Source organism: Geotrypetes seraphini, chromosome 17, assembly GCF_902459505.1.
Source record: "Geotrypetes seraphini chromosome 17, aGeoSer1.1, whole genome shotgun sequence".
Lineage (NCBI taxonomy): Eukaryota > Metazoa > Chordata > Amphibia > Gymnophiona > Dermophiidae > Geotrypetes > Geotrypetes seraphini.
The window spans coordinates 12,882,670-12,895,347 of NC_047100.1; the positions used below are offsets into that span (position 1 = coordinate 12,882,670).

At 44.6% G+C, this 12,678-nt stretch overlaps 1 protein-coding gene across 1 annotated transcript in view; it reads left to right on the forward strand.

The window, feature by feature from the left end:
* Nucleotides 1–721: 721 nt before the first annotated feature.
* The window catches only part of TMEM40 (transmembrane protein 40), a 36,101-nt gene continuing 24,144 nt past the window's right edge, over nt 722–12,678 (forward strand). Inside the window, exons 1-3 of the mRNA XM_033925809.1 lie at nt 722–883; nt 5,408–5,467; nt 10,405–10,535. Of these exons, the coding sequence (XP_033781700.1) occupies nt 5,419–5,467; nt 10,405–10,535 (180 nt within the window). The 5' untranslated portion in view covers nt 722–883; nt 5,408–5,418. The remainder of the gene's footprint in view (nt 884–5,407; nt 5,468–10,404; nt 10,536–12,678) is intronic.

Sequence of the window (12,678 nt, forward strand, 5' to 3'; positions counted from 1 at the left end):
AGAGATAATGGTTATTGCGGATGGGCAGACTGGATGGGTCATTTGGTCTTTTAACTGCCATCATGTTTCTATGTGACCCTGGGCAAGTCACTTAATGCCCCCAGGTACATTAGATAGATTGTGAGTCCACCAGGATAGACAAGGGAAATTGCTTGATTACCTGAATAAATTCATGTAAAACCATTCTGAGCGCCCCTGGGAGAAGAGTATAGAAAATTGAATGAATTAATCAATGTGCTAACCAGCATTGAAAAAAAATCCAGATAGTCAATGCTGGTCAGCAGAAATGACCCAGCAATGAATATCTGGGATGAATGCCAGCAGCCGAATATCAGGCCCTTTGTGCTTTCTTCTAGAATCACTAATCAACGTAGTAAATAATAAATATGTAATCCGGTTCCAGAGAGAAATTAAAATGCAATGATAGACGGTATCCTGCTTTTCAGGCTTAGAAAAATGACCTCTAACTTTCACAAGACAGTCCAGCGTTCCCTCTCACGTAACAAGGAAAGCATTTCCACCGTGTCACAAGCCCTCAGAGCACCGCAGCCTCCCCCTCAGAGGAAAATCAGGTTGAACCTGTCGAGGCTTGTTCTTCCACCTCTTTGTCAATGCACAGAGCACCCAGATTACAAAGCTACGGTTACTCCACTGAGAGCTGTTCAGGGAAGCTCTTCCTTTTGGGCCGAGTCCTTGAACTCCTCCTCTTTCTGCACCTCTGACTCAGAAATTGGCATAGCTGGGCCTACAGCACAGCGGCTCACCCAGTATAGACGGCACAGGAACGGCACTTCCTCTACGGCACCCCGGTATCCTGTGGGTACCGCTCCTGCTCCGGGGGTCTTTCTACACCCTTCGCTTTCACAGCAGGGCAGCAACAAAGGTACTGATTAACGCTCACTAGGATTGGGGAAAAGGTTGAGCTCTTTGTGATCTTTTCAGTTGTTTCATATAAATTAGACTGAAGTAATTGAAGTTCTGGTTTTCTAGTTTTAAACTATTCAGAGTTTTCTATATTAAATGCAGATACAGCTGATACGGGGGGAGTTGGGGTGCTCTTTTAAAGGATTTGACTGAATCTTCTGTTTTATTCAGGGCTGGCCCAGCCATCAGACAAGACTACAAAGTCGCCTAAGGGTATAGCTAGAATTACATTTTGGAAGGGGGCTCAAAGGTGGACCGAGGGAGCCAATTATTCAGGGGAGCCCTGCCTCCGCAACCACAACGTTGAGGCATTGCTTTGCTTAGAGTAACCATATGGCTCCAGAAAAAGGAGGACGGATTGAGATATCAGTGTTTTACTTCCATCATAAGGCTCCAGAAAAATGAATATGGATCGAGACATCCGGGTTTACTTCCATTGAAAGCAATGGAAGAAAATCCCGGATTTTCAATCTGTCCTCTTTTTTTCTGGAGAAAGAGAACAAGTGGGGAGTGGGATAAACACGGCAACCTTGGGAGGAGCAAATTTAATTTAATAAATTTAAAACAAATACAAGAGCACATAAATAAAAGCACATGTATAAAAAGTCCTATGGACGTTAACGTCCTTGTGTTGAAAGGATCCAGCCAATGACCCGACACGGTCTGTGTTTCAGCCCTCCAGGTGGAGGTCTGCCTCAGGGGTGTGTCTTTAGGTCTACTAAGTGTCACTCCAGTGTTGGGAATACAGACTTTAAAGATTCACAAAAAAAAAAAAAAAAAATACTATGAGCATTTGAAAAGGGTCCAAAGGAAAAAATCAACAGGGTACATAAAATCATATGGTAACCCTACCTTTGCTGGTTGGGTTACCAAGCCCCACCAGCTGAAGAAGTTTTGTTCCTCTGTGAGTCCCATTCCCACCAGAGCAATGCTCCAAGTTAGAGGCGCCCTTCAGCCACCGACGTCGGCGTTCTCATGCATGTCCAGTCCAATCGCTGAACTGAGGATGCGCGAGAGAGAGCCGACATTGGTGGCCGAAGTACGCCTGCTGACTATAAGTGCTTTACTGTATTTTGTGCCAGGCTTTTCCCCCCAGTCTGAGGGGAAAAAAATGTGTTTCATTCATTTCGCTCTTTATTTTTTTTTTTAATCTAAAACCTCCAATTGGCTGTCTGAAATTAAGCTGGAAGGCTGGGTTAGACTCCCTAAACAGAGCCATGATTATGGTATGAATACACCCTAATATTATGAATGTGCAGTGAGTGAACAAAGCACCGTGTCATTTGAGTGAATTCTTAGGGCCTTATTCAATAAAGATTTCTTCCTTGAATAAGCTTTTTCTCTTGTTGAGAAAGGCAATAAGTATGCAAAACATGGAAAATGCTAAAGGCCTTATCTAGCAAGGATTTTTGTTTCTTCCAGGGAAAAATTTTTGGCCTAATTTGATTCTCATATTAGGCCTTTGGTACCCTAGAGTCTGGAATGGTATAGTAGAGAATCAAACGCTGGCCTCCCTGTTTCACAACCACCAGGTTGCTCTTCCACTCCGGGTAAGGTTGCCAACTGGATACAGATTTTTCTGACGGAGTTGATACAGGCCTGGGTTTCTGGGCCACTGTGGCCCCATGTGTTCCAGCCTACACTGGTAATATCATTCTTAACAGTACACAGACTCAAAGTTAGGATCTTGATTTGCCTGCCAGGGCTGAGCCCGGATTTACCCCGTTGCATGCAGGGACTTGTAGTTTTGCTTTTACTAGGGAACACATGGGGCCGCAGTGGCCCAGAGAATTAGGGTGAATGGCCAGGAAATGAGGCAATCTTCCAGCAGTTACAGAAGTCTGGAAGTCGAAGCTAGACCAAAGAAGAAGGACCCAAGCATGCAATCTGGTTTATTAAAAAGAAAACACTCAACATGGCTACATTTTGGTCATTGGAAAAATTGTGAAGCATTTCCTTTTTTGTTGGTGCAAATGTTATCTGCGCTAGTGCAAGGTGAATATCTTATAAACAATCAATTGTGAGTACAAAGTGTACCTAGTTTTGATGTATTTTTTCCTGGTTTGCAATTTGGAAATGTATGCATTTCTCTCATGGGTCAAAGATCTTCACCCTGCACCAGCACAGAAGAGAATGTTTGCCGATTGTATGTCATGGCTAGCGGCTTATAGGATCTCCATTTCATACTTTCTGATGCAGACGATGAACGAAATGCGGCTGCATCAAGTGGTTTCTTTGTAACAAACCAATACTGCATGTGTTCCAGTCTACTCAGTCCAGCGTCAACATGCAGAAAATATGGCGGACAAGAGCTCAGTATGGTGCATGGGCCAGAGCTGGCCCACCTGAGCTCTTAACTGCATCTGGATAGGAGTCTTAGAGTTGAGACTTACAGACACACTTAAGGTGTCCTCCTTCAGAAGTGGTTATCTAAGCCAGTGGTATTCAACCCAGTCCTCAGAGATCACCTGGCCAGTTGGGTTTTCAGGATATGCACAATGAATCCACAGAGACTTTGAAAACCCGACTGGCCAGGCGGTCCCTGAGGACTGGGTTGACTACCACTGATCTAAGCTGTGAAGTTCCAATTCGTCCATTATCGTTGCTTGGCTGCCTAAGACTCGATACCAGAAGACAACCATAGAGAACAGGGAATCTACAACAATCTTTCTCAGATTAACAACATCTGTTAATGCATAGCTGGCTCCCTCGCGGGGATCTCAAAGTCCCTCCTTGAGGGCCGCAATCCAGTCGGGTTTTCAGGAATTCCCCAATGAATATATATTGAAAGCAGTGCATGCACATAGATCTCATGCATATTCATTGGGGAAATCCTGAAAACCCAACTGGATTGCGGCCCTCGAGGAGGGATTTTGAGATCCCTGAGCTAAGGGTGGCCCCAGGGGTGGGCACATAATGTTATTTATTTGTTTGATTTTGCTCACGCCTTCAGTGGTAGCCCAAGGTGAGTTACATTTCAGGTATACTAGGCGTTTCCCCGTCAGGCCTACAATCTAATTTTGCTCTTCACTCACTCAAGATGATACGAAGCAATAGTGTGATCTGAATTAGGTGCCTCTGGATGTCAGTACTAGCTGCTTCCTTATTTTGCTGGTGTCTGTGACTAAAATCTGAAAATCCCTTTCATGTCTCTTCCCATGTACACAAGACAAAGATGGAGCATCCCTGTGGTGGGTTATATATTCTCTGCATAGGCATACATAATCCACACTGAAAAAATAACTAAGGAGGCTGGAAACATTATGCTTAAAATGAACTTGCATGCAAAACTACCAAATTTAAATTATTTGCATGGACAATTCAAAACGTTTTTATGTGGAATTGGTTTGTGGAGTGTCCTCCTGACTTCAGTACGAGGTGGTGCTGAAAAGTTCTCAGCCCAACTAAGAAGACAATGACATGGATGGGGTTTAATCAATGATCTGAGACAATGTCAAAACATAGAATTTTGTTTCTGCAGATTGGCACTTATCGCAATGAGATAACACTCTCTTCCGCTAGAGTAGCAAAATAACGCTCAGAATTTAGGAAGTTGGATGGTTGGCCTGAGAACTTTTCAGCACCCCCTGGTACGTAATAAAAGTGAGCCAAGTATAGGACAATCAAGCCATCGTGACATCACTGAGGAGGTTGTCTCTTATTGGTAGAATGAGGCATTATGACATCACAATCTCAGCTCTGGTCGCCAGCGACTGAAACTCTTCACAATCCAAGGGGGTGCTGAAAAGTTCTCAGCCCAGCCAAGAAGAGAACGACATGGTTTTCGGCTACAGTGGCAAAATAATGCTCAGAATTTAGGAAGTTGGTTGGCTGGGCTGGGAACTTTTCAGCAGCCCCTTGTACCCGATCTTCAATGTGGTCGGCGACATCAGTGCTGTGTGCGCGTCAGTGTTTGAAATTGCCAGTAATACTGATTTTACAAAAAAAGGCTTCTTTAGTCCATCAGGTGACCATTGTTTTCAGGAAACTTTTCTGCTTCACAAGACTTCTTTTCTCTCAGAAATTTGATTACGTGCTCATCTTCCTGTAAAAAAAACTCATGTTGATAACTATATAATATTATAATTATGTCATGATTTGTAAAGACTATTTATCACTCTGTATATTTACTGCAAATTCATTTTATGGCTCGAATAGAAAGGCTCTCTTTTACTAAGGTGCGCTAACCGATTGGCACATGCTAAACGCTAATGCATGCACGTTGGTTTATGGACACGTTAGCGTTTAAGTGCGTGCTAATTCGATTAGCGCGCTTTAATCGGTTAGCGCACCTTAGTAAAAGAGGGAAGGGATAGTGTACCTAGTTCCGTTATTGTACACCCAGCCATTTATTTGTTCTCGAGAAAATACAAAATCAGTTTGGAGACAGGTTTTTGCACAACGCGTCCTGAAAGCAGGCCCAAGTTACATGTGCCTATGATATTGTCCGTATTTTCAAAGGTTGACCTGCGATCTGTTTTAGAGAGAAGAGTGATGGACAATTCCAATTTTTCACTTCCGGTTCTTACCCGAGAACAGCAAGGTAAGGTCTGAGAAAAAGACAAACTGTTAATAGCTCAAGGTTAGTTTTTCTTCTTCAGTTCCTATTAGAGGTCTGCACGGGAACGGGGATCGCGGGAATCCCGCGGGTCCCGCAGGAATCCCCCCCTAACCTATGGGACTCTCGCGGGGACCACCCTCTGGCCCACGGGACTCCCACGGGTTCCCCCCTTTGGCCCAAGGGACTCCCACAGGGACCCCCCTCTAGCCAATGGGACTCCCATGGGAATGGAAGGCTTTGGAAGCAGAGTTTGTCCATATAATATAATGGACACGTTAGCCTTAGTAAAAGAGGGGGTTTATAAGTTAATTACCTGAACAGAAAACAAAAAAAGGGTTCCACCAACGAGATTCCACAAGGAAAACAGCAGCGCAAACACAAAAGAAACTGTGGAATTGATCCTGTCGGAAGTAATTGCTGCTTTTTATAGGGACGAACGGGGATGGAGGTAATTCCTTACGGGGATGGGTGGGGACGGAGAGGATCCTGACAGGGACAGGTGGGGATGGAGAGGATCCTGGTGGGGACGGGTGGGGACGGAGAGGATTCTGGCGGGGACAGGCGGGGATGGGTGGGATTTCTGTCCCCCCTTTCTCATGTCGAGGCTTTTCAGTGATTCCTACTCTGAGACCACCTTACTCCCAACGATTTCCACGCAGAAAAGAATAAAGGAACTGAAAGGCAAGATTAGCTTACGGTTCTGTTGACTTTCACAGACTGTTCACCCTTGCAATCTTATTAATATGCAAGCACCCTGAGGGTGCTGTCTTGATGATCTTTGCTATGCAAAAAGCACTGAGAAACCAATTCAGAAAGCTACCATGGCCTAACCATATGGGCTGTACACGCCAAGGCATTAAGCGCTGCTGTTAACTTGAATGGAATACATGGCTGCATATGACATTAGAGTATATGGTAACGATGCATTTGAGTATTCCGCAGTAATGCAGAGAACGAGACAATGGCTTTTTATCGCGCACACTGCAGGAGAAATTTATTGCCAGGCCCAGGGCTGCATAGAAGGGATAGGAAAGAAGATTTCATGACAGTTTTTGAGAATAATCTGCCATTTATGTCTCCTTTTGCAACCAGAAGGAAACGCTTGCAAGTTTCGAAGGTAGACGTGTGCGAGTGTTTGAAGGAAACCAAATGTGAGACCGCACATCGGCGCCTGGCAAAAATTGCCTTTGTTGCTGTTGTCATCGCTGGTGCCCAAGTTAGACCCACTGCGGCAACAATCTGTAACAATATATGCAAGTTCTTGAAATGCGTTCCCTCTAAGCTGAGCAGGTGTCCTCCAGCTGCATTGCTACCACTAGGGGGTGGAATATTTTCAGTCGCTAAGGACAGGTATGTTCCCTGGAGTCCTGCAGAACTTGCCTGTCCCTCACAATTGAAAAATGTGACAGTAAAACAGCACCCTCTATTGGTGAGACTGTGGGTGGAGGACTAAAAATAAAACTACAATGATGATAGGATAGGACACAATCAAACTGAAATAATAGAAGACAAATGCATTCCAAAGAGATTATTTGCAAGAGGAGAGAGGCAAAAGAAAACCAGAAAACAAAACGGCCGATCAGAAACCAGACAAACCCTAATCTCTTATTTGGAATTTTAAACTGGCATGCCATGTTGAAAAACCAAGTTTTCAGCATAACTTTAAAAGTCTTTTCAAAGATAATTCATGCCATATATTGAGAGAAAGTAAATTCCAAAGAGGAGGGTCAGTGAAATAAGTGGGGTGGAATCTACTTTTTTTCGGATTAGGCAAAACTAAATGGTAATCAATTATAGACCACAGAACGTGAACAGGACTGTAAGGGATGGTGCGAGTTGCTAAATAGTCCTACAAACCGGTCCTACAAACAAAAATCTTATACACGAATGCAGGATGTCCGGTGTAGTACTTGGAGAGACACCCCCCCCCCCCCCAGGAAAGAGACTTGGGAGTGCTGGTCGACAAGTCAATGAAGCCATCCACGCAATGTGCGGTGCGGTGAGAAGAGCGAATAGAATGCTAGGAATGATTAAGAAGAGGATCACGAACAGATCGGAGAAGGTTACCATGCTGCTGTACCGGGCCATGGTACGCCCTCACCTGGAATACTGCGTCCAGCCCTGGTCGCCATACATGATGAAGGACACGGTACTACTTGAAAGGGTCCAGAGAAGAGCGACTAAGATGGTTAAGGGGCTGGAGGAGTTGCCGTACAGTGAGAGATTAGAGAAACTGGGCCTCTTCTCCCTCGAACAGAGGAGACTGAGAGGGGACATGATCGAAACATTCAAGATAATGAAGGGAATAGACTTAGTAGATAAGGACAGGTTGTTCACCCTCTCCAAGGTAGGGAGAACGAGAGGGCACTCTCTAAAGTTGAAAGGGGAAAGATTCTGTACAAATGTAAGGAAGTTCTTCTTCACCCAAAGAGTGGTAGAAAACTGGAACGCTCTTCCGGAGTCTGTTATAGGGGAAAACACCCTCCAGGGATTCAAGAAAAAGTTAGATAAGTTCTTGCTGATCCAGAACGTACGCAGGTAAGGCTAGACTCAGTTAGGGCACTGGTCTTTGACCTAAGGGCCACCACGGGAGTGGACTGCTGGCCGCGATGGACCCAGCAGTGGCAATTCTTATTTTCGGGAGGCTGGTGTAAACAATATTGCAGTAATCAAGACTAGAGGACACCAATGAGAAAAGGCGTTAGTGCATGTGTAGTAACAACCGTTTAGACGTACAGAAAGTGACTTTAAAGATGTTAACACCAAAAAGTTTGCTAATGAGGTAATAAAAATGTCCATTGGCATTGGGAGTTTATAAGACAGTTTTTAATTTTTCACATTTACTTGGGGGATAAATACATATTAAGGACCTGATTTGGAAGCAGCATCTTACTTTGACTGGATGGACAAGCATTTCAGATAAGTGGTTTTCACTTTTTGAAATATAGAAACTCTGACTCAGCATCAGGTGGGAACACAATTGTGCGATGATGGTTCCTTTAGAAACATAGAAACATAGAAGATGACGGCAGAAAAGGGCTACAGCCCATCAAGTCTGCCCACTCTGCTTACCCACCCCCTGTCTATGCCCTAATGACCCAATTTCCTTATCTTGACCCTCGTAGGGATCCCACATGGGTATCCCATTTATTCTGTCTGCCTCGATCACCTGCGCTGGAAGCTTGGTCCAATGATCAACCACTCTCTCTGTGAAGAAATACTTTCTGGTGTCTGCAGCAGCCACTCTCTCCTCCTCTCCCTATTGGCTAAGGCTCTTAACATTTGCATCTCCTCTTCCTATAGGCTAAGGCTCTTTACACCTGCATTGTGATGTCATAGAACTTTCTGATTATAGAAACATAGAAACATGATGGCAGATAAAGGCCAAATGACCCATCATAGAAACATAGAAGATGACGGCAGAAAAGGGCTACAGCCCATCAAGTCTGCCCACTCTGCTTACCCACCCCCTGTCTGTGCCCTAAGGACCCAATTTCCTTATCTTGACCCTCGTAGGGATCCCACATGGGTATCCCATTTCTTCTTAAAGTCTGGCACGCTGTCTGCCTCGATCACCTGCACTGGAAGCTTGTTCCAATGATCAACCACTCTCTCTGTGAAGAAATACTTTCCGGTGTCGCCATGAAATTTTCCGCCCCTGAGTTTGAGCGGGTGCCCTCTTGTGGCCGAGGGTCCCTTGAGAAAGAAAATATCATCTTCCACTTCGACACGTCCCGTGAGGTACTTCAATGTTTCGATCATGTCTCCCCTCTTCCTACGTTCCTCAAGAGTTTGTTCCAATATCTGGTCCAAAGTTTTCACTTATGACCTGGGAGGAGGTGTACTGAGCACGTTGCTTAATTTTAAGCAGAATTTTGAAATCGTTTGTTGAATTTGGCAACATTTTGCATTTAAAGTTTTGAATGACTCAATTGGCGATTATATGTTATCAAGTATATACTACATTCATCATTAGGAGAATATAATTTGTTACATAGGAGCACCCAAAAATGTGTGTGCAAACTAGAGAGTTGCGCGGGGACAGAAATCCCGCCCATCCCCGCCAGGATCTTCTCCGTCCCCACCCGTCCCTGCAAGGAATTACCTCCATCCCCGCCCGTCCCCCAAAAAAGCAGCAATTACTTCTGACAGGATCATCAGTTCCACAGTTTCTTTTGTGTTTGCGCTGCTGTTTTCCTTGTGGAATTTCTTTGGTGGAACCCTTTTTTTGTTTTCTGTTAACTTATAAACCCCCTCTTTTACTAAGGTTGATGTGTCCATTATATTATATGGACGAACCCTGCTTCCAAAGCCTTCCATCCCCATGGGAGTCCCATTGGCTAGAGGGGGGTCCCCGTGGGAGTTCTGTGGGCCAGAGGGGAGTCCCCATGGGAGGCCTGTGGGTTAGAGGGGGGGTCCCCATGTGAGTCCCGTGGGTTAGGGGGGATTCCCGCAGGACCCCCGCGGGACCCGCGGGATTCCCGTTTCCGTGCAGACCTCTAGTGCAAACTGCTTCTCCATGCGTGACAGCAGTTCTTATCCAGTGGTGCCTGTAATCACAAGAGATGGGGGGAAGAGTTTGCATGGCATATGGAGAAGGGTCTTGAAATCTTGAAATTTTCTAGACAGAGTGAAGGCAGTTACGAGGGGGGTGCTGAAAAGTTCTCAGTCCAACCGAGAAAAGAATGACGTGGATATGGTTTAATCAAAGATCTAAAACCATGTCAAAACATAGAATTTTGTTTCTGCAAATTGGCACTTATCGAAATGAGATAACACTCTCTTCCGCTAGAGTAGCAAAATAACGCTCAGAATTTAGGAAGTTGGTTGGTTGGGCTGAGAACTTTTCAGCACCCCCCCTGGTATTTACTTTCTCACTGACATAATCTGACTTAATCCCATTTAATTTTCTGTTTCAGACATTGTCAGCAAGGCTTTCAGTGAAGATGCAATCTGCTTAGAGAAGATAAACCAGTCCTTTCTTAAATCCCTGCTTGGACTTTTACGTTGCGTTACACCCTCCATGCTCACAGCTGAGGAGTCATCCATGGTAAGTTACTGACGAGGGGGTCCGACTTATTCTTTCACAGACTATGTCTGTGTGAATAAGTGAAAATATATCACAACCGTCTCTTAGAACAAGGAGACTTACAGGCGCCAACAATATTGAGAGAAAGCGCCCAACGTAAAGACTGAAAATGTTCTTTTCTTTTTAATGATACTTACATAAAACCAGGACTGGATTAACCTGTCCATGATAATCTGAAGCGGAGCTACCAAGTTACCCAGTTCCAAGAGGGACATTTAAGGCTAGACTTGATTTTTGTTTTTTTAACATGCCTTTAATGGTTCATTACGGGATCAACATCGCTGATTTTAATGGGTAGGATTAGGAACCATAAATCCCACACTGCTTTGGGGTGTAAGGTCAAACCAGTAATGGCCAAAAAGACTCCCTGCTGGAACTGAGTATCTTAACCAGTTAATGCCACTGAAAATCTCTGCTAACTAGCCATCCTCTAACCAGCTAGTTTAGAGGTGGGCTGGGGGAAGAGTTAGGCTGGAGCACCAACTTAGCAAATTAACAATGATATTTAGTCCGCTAACCGGTTAATTAACTGCATAAAGATTGGCCTGCCCTAAAACAAAACTTTTTTAGGCATTGGACACAGTAATATTTAACTACAAGAGACTTACCCCCCTCTTCTACTAATCTGCGCTAGCGGTTTTAGCGCGGGGAGCATCGGGAGCAGCGCAGGCCATTCAGCGCGGCTCCCCGCGCTAAAACTGCTAGCGCGGTTTAGTAGAAGAGGCCCTTAGATGGTCGGCACCTCTTCCCGACTGCTTCTGAAAATTAATTCACTGGTATTCATGGGGTGGAATTTCACCCAGTATCCGCAGCTCACTTTCTAATTCCTTTGAACTATTTATTTAAAAAAAATATATAAAGTATCATTCTCCAGCCCTTCAAGAAAATATCCACGTTAGTCTTGGTTAAAAGAAAAAATGCGCACCACCTCCACGAGTGGTTTTTGAAAACATTTCCGAGCTACCAAGAAGCATATTTCCTGTACTGTGAAGTGAACCAGGATCTCATTTTACCACTGAGGAGCCAGTATATACATTCATTTCCTTTCTGTGTTTCTACCTGAGGCAATGGAGGGGTTAAGTGGCTTGCCCGAGGTCACAAGGAGCCGCAGTGGGATTTGAACTGGGTTCCCCTAGGTCTCAAAACAAAACAGCTTTTTCAGATTGGAATCACGTTGAGTTTCAGTCTTTTGATCACATATTGAGAGCATTCCTTTTTTGGTATTTTAACAAGTACTTTGTCGCCATCTACTGGGCTTCTTTTATACATCCCTGAGGAAGGCTTTCTAAGCCGAAACACGGACCGTGTTGGGGGTCCCTCCAGTACTGAAGGGATGAAAAGACTCTCTGTTAAGCTTGTATCATATATGTTTTAGCTATTTATACGCTATCAATAAATTGATTATCCTTCAAGTTGGGTAACTGTGTCCCTTCCCCGCTCCTTTTTCATTTTGTATTATTATACGTGGGGTTGTGTTTCTCCCCTAGGTCTCAACATTCTGCTTTAAACATTAGGCTACTCCACCATAGCAGTAGAATCCCATTTTACTGCCCGAGAAGCAGCTGGTGCATACCTTTGCCCCGGGGCAGGGATGGTTAACTCTAATCTGATGCAAATAGAACTGGTTTCAGCAAAATAAAACCATCATGGATAAACTAGAAACTAAAGTCGTGTGCAAATGATCTCATAAATATTAAGAGTACGCATTTTCAGAGTCAGTAGGAGTCTGTTGCCGCCTTAAGTGAAAGAAAATATGTTGTCTGGGACAGTAGGAGTTGAGGAGAAGAGAGCAGCGGAAGAGGAGGACAAAGAAGTGGTGGCCTGTAAAGTGGAGGGAGGAAGAGCAGAAGAAGGGAGAGAGGAGCCACTGAAGAAAGAAGTCAGGCAATGGATCCCACGAAACTCTTCTCTCTCTCATCCCTGTCTATGTTATCAGTTCTTTCCATCTTGATGGCTAATGAGAGCAGAGGGACAAGACTGGCCTTTTTTTTTAACCTGTGCTGCCTGATCGGCTGTGGTGCTCTGCATGGGGCCTGCTCTGGGATGGGGGTGTTCATGATACTCTCCTTCCCCACCCTTCCCCCTACTGGACATACTAACCTAT